General features: G+C 41.6%; 1 protein-coding gene across 1 annotated transcript in view; it reads left to right on the top strand.

Moving 5' to 3' along the window:
* The first annotated feature begins 1459 nt into the window (after positions 1-1459).
* LOC106580923 (ubiquitin-associated and SH3 domain-containing protein B) overlaps positions 1460-18597 on the top strand; it is a 43933-nt gene continuing 26795 nt past the window's right edge. The window contains exon 1 of the mRNA XM_014162481.3: positions 1460-1775. Coding sequence (XP_014017956.1) covers positions 1648-1775 — 128 coding nt within the window. The 5' untranslated portion in view covers positions 1460-1647. The remainder of the gene's footprint in view (positions 1776-18597) is intronic.

The raw sequence follows: 18597 nt of genomic DNA on the forward strand, positions 1-18597 counted from the left end.
TTTGAGTCTGTCATTGATTTGAGGCAGTTAATCTCTTTGCTCCCATGAATTAGGCTTTTATATCTGCGACCTTGGAAAGATAAAACATGATCACCAAATGTCATAGAGCCAGAAAGATTTTCCTGACCACATGACCTGATCAGGAAAAACTCATGGCCCTAAAGAGTTGATTGTCATCAACGAACAGTATGATTTTACATAGTAAGATGTAAGGGCAACTTTTTGTTCACACAGGAAACCACTAATACTGGTACAATCTCTGTCCTATAGGTCTGAGTACACAGAAGACTGTTTGGGACCAGGTAATCTCAAAATGGTGCAACTGGCAAGACAGGTACAGTATAGAGTTACAATTTTCAAGATTATCTTATCTTTTCCTATTATGTTTCTTTGTACTTTTTGTTCATCATTCGTTGTGTTTGCTTACATTGCTTGTCAATGCAGTTTGGCTCAGCTGCGAAACTGCCCGGCAGTGGTGGTGCTGTAGTGGGCTTGTATCTGGATCAAGGAAGACTGATAAGACTTATACTTTCACATCTTAAACAAAACTGTATACTGTGTACGCAGTGAAATCAATGTAAAAGAGCTTAATTATTTGTCATAGTTTGGTCACTTTATTTTGATAGTCCCACATAAATGGTTAATTGATGCTCAAACTATCAACTGCAACTCTGTTATATAACTCGACTTAACTTGAAACACCACGGCTTCCTACTGTTAGGGCTAAAGTTTGTTGATAGTGCTTGAGCATCTATAAACGGGTCCATCTGTAGGCTCTACTATAGAGGACTATCCAAATCCAGTGTTACCCATACAGTAGTAATGCTGTGCATGTCTTTGCTTTGACACTAGGCGGAGATGAGGAAAGCGTTCTGTGTGATTGTACCATATAACCCATCTGGTACCATTGCAACCAACAGCCTAGGATGATTTTAAATGATTTATAATGGACATCATTATAATCAATCAAATGTAAAATCTGTAGCTAAGATAACACAACATTATATTTTTCTCTTCATGTGGGCAGATTTGTAGCCCATGATATCCTGTATGAATGGTATATGATGAGACAGTTGTGAATTGAATGTGCCATGTAATGGTTTGTGAGTCATTTTATAAATGTAACACATTGTCTTTTTATGAACGTTGAATAAATATGGATTATAAATTTTTAGACAAATGCAGTTTATTAGTAGCCTAATTTCACTTATTTATTATTTATTTATTTACCATATTAATACGTTACTCTGTATTACATATTGCTCACTATCTACAATTCTCTTTTATTGTTGTTTCAAACGTTTTGAGGACACAAATTGTAAACATCAAAGCTATACTGAATAGTCTATTATTATGCTAGTATGCCTATTATTATTCGGCTACTATAATTTAGGATACTGCTATGGGTCCCATACAGAGTACAGGCGAAAATTCATAATAAATCCCGTGCGCTCTGCACATATCTTTCCTTTTTAAATTTAAAACGCAGCAGCAGACATAATTCGAGTTTCTGGGGGCGGAGAGGGAGCGCCCGCGACCGCACTTGCTCACACAAATTATCGGTTATAGACTATTAGATATCTTTCCCCACCACTCGCTACAGTATCGTAGACTGGATCCAGACTGAAACCAATGGAATCCTGAATCATGGCTGCAAAAGAGGATCTCTTCAGCAAAATCATCCCGCGAAGCCTTCGTCCGAAAGTAACGGGCACTGTGAAATATGGATCGAATTTGGACGTCCTTTTATCGATGGGTTTCCCCAAAGCCAGGGCGTAAGTAGTGTACTTTATCCGAGTCACTCGTAGAGGTAAACACTAGCTCTTTGGGTATAGTTTTAGCATGTTAAAATGACAATTTGTATTGTTAAAAGTAATGTTTTCAACGCACTGTCGTATTTCATCTTTGAAGGCAATGTATCGATCCCCATTCTCTTTCTCACCATGCGCAATTGGCTGGCAGTTGCCTACTTTTCCTCATGACCAGAAACTCTCACGCAACCTGGACTCAGGGGTAGGGGTAGACGTATTATACTAAACTAAAATCCGGGACACTCAAGTTAGTATGATATGTTACGTTGGTATGGTATGTATTATTTTTGGATCCATTTCGTATGATGTGTTACGAATTACAATTCATATGATGTGTTGCGAATTACAATTCGTATGATGTGTTACGAATTACAATTCGTGCAATATGTTACGAATTTGTAAGAAGTACAGTGCCTTCAGAAAGTATTCACACCCCTTGACTTTTCCACGTTTTGTTGTGTTACAGCCTGATTTTAACATTTATTAAATTAAGATTTTCTATCACTGGCCAACACACATTGCTCCATAATGTCAGTGGAAATATGCTTTTAGACATTTTTTACAAATTAATAAAAAATGAAAAGCTGAAATGTCGAGTCAATAAGTATTCAACCCCTTTGTTATGGCAAGCCTAAATAAGTTTACAAGTAAAAATGTATCACTTAACAAGTCACATAATAAATTGCATGGACTCACTCTGTGTGCAATAATAGTCTTGAGGATTTTTGAATGACTACCTCATCTCTGTACCCCACACATACAATTATATGTAAGATCTCTCAGTCGAGAGACCACAAAGACCAGGGAGGTTTTCCAATGCCTTGCAAAGAAGGCTACCTATTGGTAGATGGTAAAAAAAAAATATTTAGACATTGAAAATCCCTTTGAGCATGGTGAAGATAATAATTACACTTTTGATTGTGTTTCAATATACCCAGTTACTACAAAGATACAGACATCCGGAGAGGAAGGAAACCGCTCAGGGATTTCATGGTGGTGACTTTAAAACAGTTACAGAGTTTAATGGCTGTGAACTGAGGATGGATCAACAACATTATAGTTACTCCACAGTACTAACCTACATGAGTGAAAAGAAGGAAGCTTTTACAGAATAAAAATTCCAAAACATGCATCCTGTTTGCAATAACGCACTAATGTAAAACTGATACAAAATTAGGCAAAGAAAATAACTTTTTTTCCAGAATGCAAAGTGTTATGTTTGGGGAAAATCCAACACATCACTGAGTACCACTCTTCATATTTCCAAGCATGGTGGTGGATGCATCATGTTATGGGTATGCTTGTCATTGGCAATGACTAGGGAGTTTTTTAGGATAGAAAGAAATGGAATAGAGCTAAGCACAGGTAAAATCCTAAAGGAAAACGTGGTTCATTCGGCTTTTCAACAGACAATGGGAGGCAAATTCACCTTTCAGCAGGACAATAACCTAAAATACAAGGCCAAATATATACTGGAGTTGCTTACCAATATGACATTGAATGTTCCTGAGTGGCCTAGTTACAGTTTTGACTGAAATCAGCTTGAGAATCTATGGCTTGAAAATGGCTGGCTAGCAATGATCAACAACCAACTTGACAGAGCTTGAAGAATTTGATAAATAATAATGTGCTATTATTGTACAATCCAGGTATGTAAAGCTCTTAGAGACTTACCCAGAAAGACACAGCTATAATCGCTGCCAAAAGGTGATTCTAACATGTTGACTGAGGGGTGTGGAATACTTATGTAAATTAGATATTTCTATATTTAATTTTCAATACATTTGCAAACATTTTTAATAACATGTTTTCACTTTGTCATTATGGGGTATTGTGTGTAGATGGGCAAGGAAAAATATATTTAATCCATTTGAATTCAGGCTGCAACACAAAATGTGGATTAAGTCAAGGGGTATGAATACATTTTTGAAGGCACTGTGTGATATGTTATGAATTCCAATTTGTTGTGGCTAACGTTAGCTAAGCAAGGGGCTAGGCATTAAGGTTAGGGTTAGGAGTTAAGTTAACGGGTTAAGGGTAGGGGAAGGGTTAGCTAACATGCTAAATAGTTGCAAAGTAGCTAAAAAGTAGTTTCAAAGTAGCTAAAAAGTACTAAGTAGTACGTTTATTAGCTAAAATTGTCTGCGATGAGATTCGAACACACAACCTTTGGGTTACTTGTTTTAATGGTGTTGGTTGTTTGTCTTGATTTTCTAGTGTTGATTTTAGTTTTTTAATCAACCGTTAGTGGTCACATGAAATTACTTATGCGCTGCTTGTAAAACCCATACAGCGCTGTGAAGCGCATAGCCAGAGATCTGATGTCATGTATAGCATGTTACTGTACGGCCACTAACTTCCAATTTAGGTTTATTAGTGCCCAAATCTTCCAATTTCAACAAGTATACGTGTACGACTGTAAAGGGCTACCATATCATACTAATTTGAGTGGCCCGAATTGCCCAGATTGTTATATCTATTTTATGAGGCCAGGCTGTTACTTAAGGTAAAAACCAAAAGGTAGGTGGATGGTCGTATAACCAGTGGTGGTTCTAGACCATTTGAACTGGGGGGGGGGGGGGGGCAAGCTGGGGCCAGTTGTACTGTTAGAGGGGCCAGTTACATTAGACGTTATTGTTGTCATATAATTTTCTTCACTGCATTGCAGGCATTAGCAGGCAAAAGACCATGTTCATAATCATTAGTGTTCCGCGTTGCCACTGTCTAATAACGGATGTGAAAAAAGAAGGATAGCAAAAATGTGTTATGTAAAAATTATTTCATACTCCACATTTAGGGGGGCCACATGGGGGTCCAAAATTGTTGTCACAGTGGCACTGCCACACCCCCCCCTCCGAACCGCCCCTGCGTATAACGTGAACACAACCTGAATCTCATCACGGACAACTTCAGCATTTTGCAACTACTTACTACTTTTTAGCTACTTAGCATGTTAGCTAACCCTTCCCCTAACCCCAAACTTAACCCTTAACATAACTATTAAACCTTAACCCTAACCCCTAGCCTAGCCAACAGTAGCCACTTAGCTAACATTAGCATTACCCACCTAGCTAACATTAGCCACCTAGCTAACTTTAGCCACAACAAATTGGAATTCGTGATGTATTATTCGTATTGCAAATTTGTAATATATTGTACAAATTGAAATGTGTAACATATCATACTAAATGGATCCACAAGTTAATACATACTATACAAAACTTAACATATTATACTAATTTCAGTGTCCCGGATTTGTTTTTACTGTATCGCGTCTATCCCTGAGTCCAGGTTGTCTTATGTAACAATACAAAACATAACATATCATACTAATTTGAGTGCCCCAGATTTTTGTTTACTATGTAACGTCTACTCTATGAAACCAGGCTGTCTCAATAGGTCATGTCATAGGCTACTGTAATCATGAATGTTGCTCTTGGTCTCGGTTGGAGTTTGATGCACAATTGACATTAATGGTAGTTGGTGGAGACTGTATGTAAGCTGTAATTCTTATAAATGCTGATGGTATTGATGAGATGAGATATACACTTCACCTACACAGATATGATAGCTAACAGAAATCGTTTTTAAGCCTGGAAGAAACTGAAATTACGTGACCTTGAAAGAGAGCAAGAGAGAGAGACTGTTTGTGTGTCATATGGATCACGCTCAATCTTATGTTTTGAGCTGAATGGATTGACTGTTCTTGATGTGACCAAATTACTGCAACACAGTATACAACTGTTATGTCAGCTGGGTCCTCACTTGGAGAGACTCACAGACTCAGACAGACCCACCATGTAAGGAAGCATTTACAGTTGTCACCATTATAGAGAGTAAATACATTGTTAACTTTTCAAACTTATGTCAATTGCATAATTTCCATGTGATCAGGATCACAACCCACATCATTGTTCAGTAAAATATTAAACATGCATCCCAGTGGTTATTATCATAGTTATTCACAATAGTATTGTTTTACATCTCACACTTTTAAGTCCCAGTCTCAAATCTGTATCACCTCCTAGACACCGAGGTCAGATGTCATAGGGAGTCTGTTGTGACTTGCATGCTGAATGGTCACAGACATTACGCATGCGTACACACACACATGGCAGTAGGAATGCCTCGAGGCTCCCTTTGTCAGCAGAGAGAGAAAGAAAGAGGGAGAGAAAATGCCTAGAAGCTGTGAGAGAAGCCACAAGCTCTTTTACATTAGACAGCCCGTGACTGCTTGGCCATGACAGAGCAAGTTATTAATAGCCTCTTCCTCTTTCTCTCTATCTCCCTCACTCAAGTATTGACCCACTACATTTCCTGACTGACTTAAAGGGACATGCACTAGGAGATACATCATATCTGTCACCTCTGTCACTGACTAGTGTTTTGGTCCAGGGAGGGGGAGAAGGGGTTGCCTGAGAGCATGTTTGATTCACTGGACACTGTGAATGGACTGAAATAGTCAAGCAGTCTGATATTCACTTAGATGCTTAGGAGAATGACAATGCAGAAGGGGAACAAAGCTGGGTCAGCATCAACTGACATTTACTAGATATTCTATGGTGGGATGAACCACAGTAGCTACAGTGTGTGAGAGATATCCCTGAGGAGTGAAAGAGCAAAAGGCAACAATGTACCGAATAACATCTGGGATGTTGAAACTCACAGTCACGAGGTGCTGTTTTTCAGACTTGCTTTCTACACATTGTCATTTTTCCAAATATACAACCCTTCAGCAGGGTTTTGATTCCAGTCGTACCTGGCGGTGCGTGCTGTGCACTCCCAAGATAAAGATAAATATAGCTGCAAGCAGCCATGCCAGGGCTCACACTTTGGCCCCATAGGGCCACCATAAGGACAAATTTGACACATTTCCCTAGGATAAACTGTAGTCCTTACCACGCTTGCCAAATATCAGAACTCAACATCAAAAGATCATGCAATATGCTTCTGGTGGATTTTGAACCAATTCTAATGATGTTGACTACTTTAAATGTCTTCTTCTCCACAACTGCTACACCGATTGGCACCAAATTTGGTATATAGCATCTATGTACCGATATCTTTAAACACACTATTTTCCAGGACTCTACCTCAAACAATATGTCTGCTATGAGCCAATGAGCTTGCATTAATGTTTTTCCTGTCAAACGGCGCCACCATGTGGCCAAACTGAACCATACAGTACAGGTTAGCTGGACTTGTATCCCTGAGCATGTGTGCAAAATGTAATCACTCTAAGTCAAACAGATCAAGAGATATAAGCATGTGCCCGTTATAGCGCCACTGTGTGGTTGACCTGAATGTGCTTGCATACGTTGAGTATAGACAGTGTTTGGAACATCACATTTTGTTACAATACAAATATCTGTGTGTGATTTATATGCATTTATGTGCCAGACCACGCCCACATTAATATTTATTGGTCAGTAGCGGCCATGTTGTTTGAGATGCTAGCCTGGAAAATATTGGGTTGAGAGACCCTGGTCCATACATGCTATATATCATGTTTCGCGCAAATCGGTCATTCGCTGCCAGAGGAGTAGTGTCTTAACAAAGAATTATAAATGTCAGAAAATCCATCATTGCGGACCTTATGGGTTCTTGAGGCTAATTTGTTCCTTGTGAGGAGAGGGACCTATGTACCGACTAGGGTTGCAGAGGGTCGGAAACTTTCTGGTAAATTTGCTGAAATTTCCATGGGAAGTAAAGCCCTGGAATTTGGGGAATTTTGCTTAAATTCATCAAAAAAGTAGGCTTATAACAGTGAATCTTTTTTGTAGGATACACAATGCAATTCTAGGTCTTGTGGCATATTTTGGTTAAACTATTCCCAATTCAATGGAATTGCAACCCTTTGCATGCACAGTGCATTCTTCCATCACATGTACAGCTGATTCTCAAGATCTTGCACACTAATGAGATGCTATTGAGCCCACACTACTACACTGTCTGAGCCAAGGACTACATGCTTTCTGGTAAGTTTTGATTACAATACTGGGTGGGGTGAATATATATTATATGACATACATGATTTTTTTGTTAACTAGTAAATAATAGCCTACAGCAAAGAGTGTTTAAATAATTTCTAACTTGTTAACAATTTCTGATAGTTTTTGCTACCATGTGGGTTTTAGCTTGCTTGAGACTGCTAACTGAGGAGTGTTAATTCACCTGTTTCCTTACATGTTTCATTTTAAAACATTTATCTTACAAAGGAGTTGTTTAATCTAACTGCTTAGCTATTTATCTGTACATGGAATTGTATTTGTTTTTTTTTACTCATTTTCTCCTAATCTTTACAGGAAAATGCCACGGGCACTATCTGATGTGTGGAGACATTTCACTGCAGCTAATGTAGAAGGAAAAGCTGTGTAAATTTTTAAATACTGTGCCAAATCATATGTGAAGAATTTAACAAAGATGCAGAATCATCTGGCCAAGTGCATAAAATTCCCTCAGCGCTCACAACAAGCAATCTCTGACTTAAGTCCCACTACTTCTATTCGAGGTGAAAATGATGAATCAGATGACTTATCAATAGCAACAGCTCATGGTCCTCCTGGAATCATACGTTTTTTTGACGCAATGGAGGAAAGTAGTCAGAGAAATGCTGATGAATATCTTGCTTGAGCTGTGTATGCAACTGGTTCACCTCTGATACTCACAGGCAATGTGTATTGGAAGAGATTTCTGAATGTTCTTCTCCCAGCATACACCCCTCCAACCAAACATGCTTTATCTACTCATTTGCTGGATGCAGAGTTCAACAGAGTTCAAGTGAAGGTCAAGTAAATCATAGAGAAAGCAGACTGTATTGCAATCATCTCTGATGTGTGGTCAAATATTCGTGAGCAAGGAATAATTAACTACATCATCTCCACCACTCAACCAGTATTCTACAAGAGCACAGACACAAGGGACAACAGACACACCGGTCTCTACATTGCAGATGAGCTGAAGGCAGTCATCAATGACCTTGGACCACAGAAGGTATTTGCACTGGTGAAAGACAATGCCACGAACATGAAGGCTGTTTGGTCTAAAGTGGAGGAGTCCTTCCCTCACATCACATCCATTGGCTGTGCTGCTCATGCATTGAATCTGCTCCTCAAGCACATCATGGCACTGAAAACAATGGATACAGTATACAAGAGAGCCAAGGAAATGGTTAGGTATTTGAAGGGTCATCAAGTTATAGCAGCAATCTACCTCACCAAGCAAAGTGAGAAGAATAAGAGCACTACATTGAAGCTGCCTAGCAACACCCATTGGGGTGGTGTTGTCATCATGTTTGACAGTCTCCTGGAGGGGAAGGAGTCTCTCCAAGAAATGGCCAAATCACAGTCTGCCGATATGAACAGCCCCATCAAGAGGATCCTCCTGGATGATGTATTTTGGGAGAGAGTGGTAAGCAGCCTGAAACTCCTGAAACCTATAGCAGTAGCCATTGCTCGGATTGAGGGAGACAATTCCATCCTGTCTGATGTTCAGACTCTGCTTGTAGATGTAAGAGAATAAATCCGTACTGCCCTGCCCACTTCACTGTTGCTCCAAGCAGAGGAAACTGCAGTTGTGAAATAGGTAAAAAAGCGTGAAGACTTCTGCCTGAAGCCCTACATGCCGTAGAGTACATGTTGGACCCTAAGTATGCTGGCAAGAGCATCCTGTCTGGTGCAGAAATCCACAAGGCTTATGGTGTCATCACTACCGTGTCTCGCCACCTTGGCATGGATGAGGGCAAGGTTCTTGGCAGTCTGGCGAAGTACACATCCAAGCAAGGACTTTGGGATGGAGATTCAATAGGGCAGTCGTGCCAACATATCTCATCAGCCACCTGGTGGAAGGGACTTTGTGGATCTGAGGCTCTTTCCCCTGTTGCCTCTCCATCATCCTCCAAATCCCACCAACATCAGCCACCTCAAAGCGCAACTGGTCCTTGTTTGGGAACACACACACCAAAGCACGCAACAGGCTGATCAATACAAAGGTCGAAAAATTGGTGGCCATCCAAATTTGAGGCTTTTTGAGCCTGACAACGAGCCATCCTCAACAAGGTTGGAAAGTGACAGTGAAGATGAGGCCTCAGAGTCTGATGTTCAAGAGGTGGACACTGAGGAGGTCCAGGGAGAAGACAAGAAAACCAAAGCTTTAGTTTCTGGACTATCATTTTACAGATGTATGTTGAAAACATTTTTGGGAGATGCGATGGATCATTGGGGATCATTCAATATTCCCTTTCTTTTGTTGTTCAGTGAAATCATCCCATGTGAAGAGTCAACTCATTTAATTAAAGTTAAATTCGTAACAAAACATTTTTGTATTTCTATTGGAAGGATTTAATCATTGGCAATTATGTCTACTTATGATAAGGTAAAAGGTTTATGTTTCAGTCTCCATATGATATGGTAAATATATCCAATGCAAACAACATCTACATTTAAATGGTATTAATATTAATTTGCATATATTTCCGTTAATTCCCATATATTCCCATTAATTCCCATATATTCCCCTTAATTCCCGCTGTTCTGTCCTGCCGCTGCACAGAAAACCCAGCCAAATGTATATTATCCGTGTCATCTTTCAGCCCTGACTCGGTGAAACATAAGACATTACAATGTCGTGGTATCCAATTGGTAGTTACAGTTTTGTCTCATCGCTGCAACTCCTGTACGGACTCGAGAGGCAAAGGTCGAGAGCGTGCGTCCTCCAAAACACAACCCAGCCAAGCTGCATTGCTTCTTGACACAATGCCCGCTTAACCCGGAACCCAGCTGCACCAATGTGTCGGAGGAAACACCGTACACCTGGCGACCGTGTCAGCGTCCATTGCGCCCGTCCCACCACAAGAGTCGCTAGAGCGCAATGGGGCAAGAACATCCCTGACGGCCAAACCCTCCCCTAACCCGGAAGACACTGGGCCAATTGTGCACCACCCCATGGGTCTCCCGGTCGTGGCCGGCTGCGACAGAGCCTGGACTCGAATCAGGATCTCTAGTGGCACAGCTAGCACTGCGATGCAGTGCCTTTGACCACGGTGCGGCAGGTAGCCTAGTGGTTAGAGCGTTGGACTAGTAACCGAAAGGTTGCAAGATCAAATCCCCGAGCTGACAAGGTAAAAATCTGTCGTTCTGCCCCTAAACAAGGCAGTTAACTGACTTGTTCTTAACTGACTTGCCTAGTTAAATAAAAATAAAATAAATGTAAAAGAAACTGCCACTCGTGGGGCAGACATTCGTTTTTAATGTCCCGTTGGTAGGATAGTCTCGAACAGAGATCATCCAGTTTATTTTACAGTGATTGCACGTTGGCCAATAGAACATATGTTAGAGGCGGGTTACCCACTCGCCGACAAATTCTCATAAGGCATCCCGATCTCTGCCCTCTATATTTCCATATTTTCTTCACGCGAATGACGGGGATTTGGGCCTGGTCTCGGAGAAGCAGTATATCCTTTGCGTCGTACTCATTAAAGGAAAAATCTTCGTCCAGTTCGAGGTGAGTAATCTCTGTTCTGATATCCAGAAGCTGTTTTCGGTCCTAAGTAACGGTAGCAGCAACATTATGTACAAAATAAGTTACAAACAATGCGTAAAATCACAAAAAATAGCACAGTCGGTTAGGAGCCTGTAAAACGGCAGCCATCCCTTCCAGCACCATTTTAAAGCCACGGAGAACCGGAATAATGAACGCCTACAAATATAATAGGGTTTCACCCAGCTTCGCTGCTTGAATCCCTAATGACTGTACATTTTATTAGGGCACCCCAAGGGCCAATGATTTGACCCTGCACTTGAGGCTTCTCGGTTGGTTGTGCCATGCACTCAGTATACTGGTGTAGTTGTGTCTAATGTACAACTCTGCTCTTAGGGGGAAAAGCCCTCTCTCATTTCACTTCACTGTCTGTTTGGCATCGGTTCCTTTTTATTTGGTTGATAGTAAATAATGCACTAAACATACAACACAAGAATAGAGGGTATGAAACCATGAACAGAGGGTATGAAACCTTATATTCTTGTGTTGTATGTTTAGTGCATAATTGTCTAAAGACAATCAATTAAAATGGCATTTAGCAAAGAAAATGTTTATGGCAATTGCTTGGATTCCAACAATGACCAGATACCCTATTTGCTGCCACTGACTGACATCATTCTCACAGTCTACAAACAAATTACTCTTTTGGTTTGCGTTTACACCAAGGGTTCAAAACAATACGCCTCAGAAATGCTTTTGTGAAATGCTTCCCTTGAGGTTTGTCGTTTCTCCCTCAGTGTCTGCTACGACTGACTAAAACAGTGTTCATTAATTGGAACACATTGGTACAGTTTTGATTTGATTCATTAGCATCCTCATTAGCCGACGCCAATGGCGACAGCTAGTCTGGCATTGGACAGTATTCTTCCCATCTGAATTCCTCTGTTCTTGAGCTGCTATCTCATAATCAGGCTCTGAGTTCCCAATACTCTCTGGGGACTTCATTTATACTGAGTTCCATGGCTTGGTCTGATGCGGGCTTTCAGATTCTCTTCCAAGTCTTCTACTACTTGGTTTAAGCTGATGATGATCAAAAATATATTTCGGAAGACATAGCCTGTACAGTTTCTTTATAACAATATATTTACTCTATATCTATATTCTGTATAACTGTGTACTGTATATGTTTTTATGATTACATTTACTCTAAGGAAAAGCTGGAAAAGAGTAGGTATATAATATCTCATTATTCTGCACATGACTCTTTTCCAGGGATGTTCACCACACATTTCGTGTGTAATAGTAAATGCGGCTTTCACCAATTAACTATGCTCACCGCATAATCCAAAAATGCAATGCACTGCAGCTTCTAGGGATATTTCTGGCTCATACGATTTGGTTTAGTGCAGGCAAACACTGTTTTTGAAATCTCTGAACATTGCAGCATAGTCGCAGTTCAAGTAACACAGTATGCGACGAATGCTGTCTTAGAGCATTCCCCCCGGTTTCTGAGCAGTTTAATTGATCATTTTTTATCTCCACACCTCTGTATTGTTCTGAGTATTTGCCGAAGAGGTTTGTGGAAAATTGTGTAAATATGCTGGTACCTATGTGCTGTTCCTGTCTTGCCTTCCACTGTGATGATGAGTGGGACATATCTGTTAACTGTGGCTGGAAAGTCTGAAGTGTTGGAGCATGAGTGGACGACATAGGGGCTGACACAGTGGAACCTATATTTTCAAGGGAATTGCTCTATCTGCCTCCCCTTTCTTAAGCAGCAACATTAGATGTAGAATAGCGCTTTTATTATTATCCATGATTCTTTTTTTGTGTTTTTCTTCAGGTGATTGTCTCTGTCTTTGAAATAGTTATGTAAATGAGAGTTCCTTGGATTGCTTAACATATTGTTTAACATATCAGTGGGGTTCACTTTTTTTGCCACAGGAGCCATTAGGCATTTTATCATACATATTACAATTCTAAGAGCAAACGTTACATTTATATGCCAACTTTGCACTAACGTTGCATTAATGCTGCATCACTGCATCACTCTGTAGCAGGAGGATCAACCTAGGGTGTGTAAATGTCATGTGTTTCCTTCCTAAGAGAGGTACATCACTGAATATAACCCTCATGTCCGTAATGCCTTTAAAGTTCTGTCTGGAAACTCAGGACACCACATAATGTAATCATTGTTCTCCAATATCACGCAACAGGAACAGTTATAGAGGCTATACAGGACCTTTGGATAGAAATATTGTCCTGAAATGACCTCAATGGCCAGAGAGTGGCAAAGTGGCAAACGTTCCAAAGGATTTGTGTGGTTTCATGAGATAATAAATTGATTCATATTATATCATGAACCTCACAGCCAAGATTCAAGCAAACATTGAATGTAAATTATTAGCAACTAAACCTCCATAGTGTATCTTTAGTCTGTCCAGACACTCAGATACCATATCATGTTGTCATTGTTGTCTCCAATATCACACAGTATGGTCAGTTAAGAAGACTCTTCTTTAAAATCCCATGGGTGACCAGCACAAAGAGAGAAGTGTGCCAGTCTGCTCTCCTCAATGCTGCCTATTGTCTCGCCAGTCTGACGAGGCCTGGCCACAGTTGCTGACATACCCGCAGGTGCCCGCCTTGGCATATTTTGGGACTGACAGCTGTGCTCCTTCGGTCCCCTCTGCTGCTAGTACCGTCTCTGCCCCCTTCTGTCCCCCTGGCCTGCGAGGCAGCTGTTGATGGCATTAAGCCGTACAGGGTTCGTTCAGCGTGAGACTGACTGCGTTGCATCTGTTCAGTGATGCCACCAGCAACAGACCACTAGGAGCTTTGCAACAGACACATGGGGGACAAAGCACATTTACAATCCATCTGTACCTTCACCTCACACATGCACTAGCAGTAGCTGAGCTGATCCTGCTTGGAAATACACCATCTTGTGTGGATGCAACGTGGTCCATTGGTAACTGCTTTTCAGCTTGCCATCCTTTTTCCCTCTTTATGTATTTGTCTTTGTGTGTGTACTCTGTGTGTGTGTGTGTACTCTGTGTGTGTGTGTGTACTCTGTGTGTGTGGGTGTACTCTGTGTGTGTGTGTGTACTCTCTCTGTGTGTGTGTGTGTGTACTCTGTATGTGTGTGTACTCCGTATGTGTGTGTGTACTCTGTGTGTGTACTCTGTGTGTGTGTGTGTGTGTGTACTCTGTGTGTGTGTGTGTACTCTGTGTGTGTGTGTATTCTGTGTATGTGTCTGTGTTTGTTTGTATAGTTGTGGCTGCGCCATATGTGTCTGTGCTATCTTTGCCAGAACTACGACAGCCAATCCAAAAGCTAGTGTCCTTCCAGCCTCATGCTTCCAGCATACTGCGGCATCCAAACCGCTGACTGGAGTCACTATGTTTGGACTTAGGGAGCTCCAACTCCCTGTCAGTTTGCTGGACATTGGGTCCAAATGATTAGAGATGAAATCACAATTGATGCGCTTTTAATTACAATTTGATATGATGACGGGCGTGCGTGAATGACAAAATGATTATGTCAAAATGCATTTGCCCTCATACTGTGTGCCTGTGCAATGATATGCAGATGCCCATATATGATGCAGTCTACTTTATCATTGTTATGTACACAGTACATAGCTACTGTATGTATACTGTAAACATTTATACATATGTGTAGCATACTGTATCCAGTTTTCACCTACTGCCCTACTAGCAATCAAATTTCAAATCAAATTTATTTTTATATAGCCCTTCGTACATCAGCTGATAATCTCAAAGTGCTGTACAGAAACCCAGCCTAAAACCCCAAACAGCAAGCAAAGCATGTGAAAGAAGCACGGTGGCTAGGAAAAACTCCCTAGGAAAAACTCCCTAGAAAGGCCAAAAACCTAGGAAGAAACCTAGAGAGGAACCAGGCTATGAGGGGTGGCCAGTCCTCTTCTGGCTGTGCAGGGTGGATATTATAACAGAACATGGTCAAAATGTTAAAATGTTAAAATGTTCATAAATGACCAGCATGGTCAAATAATAATAATCATAGTAGTTGTCGAGGGTGCAACAAGCACGTCCGGTGAACAGGTCAGGGTTCCATAGCCGCAGGCAGAACAGTTGAAACTGGAGCAGCAGCACGGCCAGGTGGACTGGGGACAGCAAGGAGTCATCATACCAGGTAGTCCTGAGGCATGGTCCTAGGGCTCAGGTCCTCCGAGAGAAAGACAGAAAGAGAGAAAGAGAGAGTTAGAGAGAGCATATTTAAATACACACAGGACACCGGATAAGACAAGAGAAATACTCCAGATGTAACAGACTGACCCTAGCCCCCCGACACATAAACTACTGCAGCATAAATACTGGAGGCTGAGACAGGAGGGATCAGAAGACACTGTGGCCCCATCCGATGATACCCCCGGACAGGGCCAAACAGGCAGGATATAACCCCACCCACTTTGCCAAAGCACAGCCCCCACACCACTAGAGGGATGTCTCCAACCACCAACTTACCGTCCTAAGACAAGGCCGAGTATAGCCCACAACGATCTCCGCCATGGCACAACCCAAGGGGGGGGGGGGGGGGGGGGGGGCGCCAACCCAGACAGGAAGACCACGTCAGTGACTCAACCCACTCAAGTGACGCACCCCTCCCATGGACGGCATGGAAGAACACCAGTAGGCCAGTGACTCAGCCTCTGTAAAAGGGTTAGAGGCAGAGAATCCCAGTGGAAAGAGGGGAACCGGCAAGGCAGAGACAGCAAGGGCGGTTCGTTGCTCCAGCCTTTCCGTTCACCTTCACACTCCTGGGCCAGACTATACTTAATCATAGGACCTACTGAAGAGATAAGTCTTCAGTAAAGACTTAAAGGTTGAGACTGAGTCTGCATCTCTCACATTGGTAGGCAGACCATTCAATAAAAATGGAGCTCTATAGGAGAAAGCCCTACCTCCAGCCGTTTGCTTAGAAATTCTAGGGACAATTAGGAGGCCTGCGTCTTGTGACCGTAGCGTACGTGTAGGTATGTACGGCAGGACCAAATCGGAAAGATAGGTAGGAGCAAGCCCATGTAATGCTTTGTAGGTTAGCAGTAAAACCTTGAAATCAGCCCTTGCCTTAACAGGAAGCCAGTGTAGGGAGGCTAGCACTGGAGTAATATGATCAAATTTTTTGGTTCTAGTCAGGATTCTAGCAGCCGTATTTAGCACTAACTGAAGTTTATTTAGTGCTTTATCCGGGTAGCCGGAAAGTAGAGCATTGCAGTAGTCCAGCCTAGAAGTAACAAAAGCATGGATTAATTTTTCTGCGTCATTTTTGGACAGAAAATTTCTGATTTTTGCAATGTTACGTAGATGGAAAAAAGCTGTCCTTGAAACAGTCTTGATATGTTCTTCAAAAGAGAGATCAGGGTCCAGAGTAACGCCGAGGTCCTTCACAGTTTTATTTGAGACGACTGTACAGCCATCCAGATTAATTGTCAGATTCAACAGAAGATCTCTTTGTTTCTTGGGACCTAGAACAAGCATCTCTGTTTTGTCCGAGTTTAAAAGTAGAAAGTTTGCAGCCATCCACTTCTTTATGTCTGAAACACAGGCTTCTAGCGAGGGCAATTTTGGGGCTTCACCATGTTTCATTGAAATGTACAGCTGTGTGTCGTCCGCATAGCAGTGAAATTTAACATTATGTTTTCGAATGACATCCCCAAGAGGTAAAATATATAGTGAAAACAATAGTGGTCCTAAAACGGAACCTTGAGGAACACCGAAATTTACAATTGATTTGTCAGAGGACAAACCATTCACAGAGACAATTAATCGATGCCGACACATCTTTCTAGCTGATTTACACGCTGAAGCTATGTTGCGCTTGGTGACCTCTGACTGTTTCATCCTAACATCGTTGGTGCCGACGTGGATAACAATATCTCTATACTCTCTACACTCGCCAGTTTTAGCTTTAGCCAGCACCGTCTTTAGATTAGCCTTAACGTCGGTAGCCCTGCCCCCTGGTAAACAGTGTATGATCGCTGGATGATTAGTTTTAAGTCTAATACTGCGGGTAATGGAGTCGCCAATGACTAGGGTTTTCAATTTGTCAGAGCTAATGGTGGGAGCCGTCGGCGTCTCAGACCCCACAACGGGAGGAGTAGAGACCAGAGAAGTCTCGGCCTCCGACTCCGACTCGCTTAATGGGGAGAACCGGTTGAAAGTTTCTGTCGGCTGAATAAGCGACACCGGTTGAGCATTCCTACAGCGTTTCCCTCCAGAAGCCATGAGAAAGATGTCCGGCTGCGGGGACCGTGCGAGGGGGTTTATACTAACGTTACTATCTGTACTTACTGGTGGCACAGACGCTGTTTCATCCTTTCCTACACTGAAATTACCCTTGCCTAACGATCGCGTCTGAAGCTGGGCTTGCAGCACAGCTATCCTTGCCGTAAGGCGATCGTTCTCCTGTATATTATAAGTACAACGACTGCAATTAGAAGGCATCATGTTAATGTTACTTAGCTTCGGCTGTTTGAAGTCCTGACGAACCATGTCCAGATAAAACCTCCGGGGTGAAAAAGTTGAATAAAAAAAGTTGAGTGAGGGAAAAAGTAAAAATATACGGTAATGAAAAAGTAAAAAACCGTCAGGTATCAAAGTAAGATCGGCAACAAAAACGCACAGCAGCGTAAACAAGTCTGCAAGTTGTGACCGGGTTGTGTGAAAAATAAAGGTGTGTACCAACCCAGAGTCAGAAACAACTCACTGGAGAAACAGCAATGTGTTTTCTAGCCTAAATAATGTCATTAGGATTAGTGACAGAGATTCCCCTGATTTCTGTGAATGTAGACTAGGCACTGAACCAGAGGGGGTTTCTTGACTCTGTACTAGAGCCGTAATGACAAGGCAAGTGTGTTTGAGGCATGGTTTGGCAAGCACAAGGTACTTACAGCTGTGGAGCATCTTTTACGGGCTGTGGCTGTGCACACTGTCTTTCTGAACTGGATGGTTCCTTCCTTAACCAGCAGTCTCTTCATCTGATTTTTATCAAAGAGGCTAGCATTTAAATGTATAACGCATGCTGTACAGTGCATTCGGTAAGTATTCTAAAATGTAGTAAATCGTTTTTTTCCCCCTCATCAATCTACACACAATACCCCATAATGACAAAGCAAAAACTGTTTTTTAGAAATGTTTGCTAATTTATTTAAAAAAAACAGAACTACCACATTTAAGTATTCAGCCTCGAGTCTTCTTGGGTATGACGGTACAAGCTTGGCATGCCTGTAATTGGGCAATTTTTCCCATTCTCTCTGCAAATTCT

Source organism: Salmo salar, chromosome 20, assembly GCF_965601325.2.
Source record: "Salmo salar chromosome 20, fSalSal1, whole genome shotgun sequence".
NCBI classification, from domain to species: Eukaryota; Metazoa; Chordata; class Actinopteri; order Salmoniformes; family Salmonidae; genus Salmo; species Salmo salar.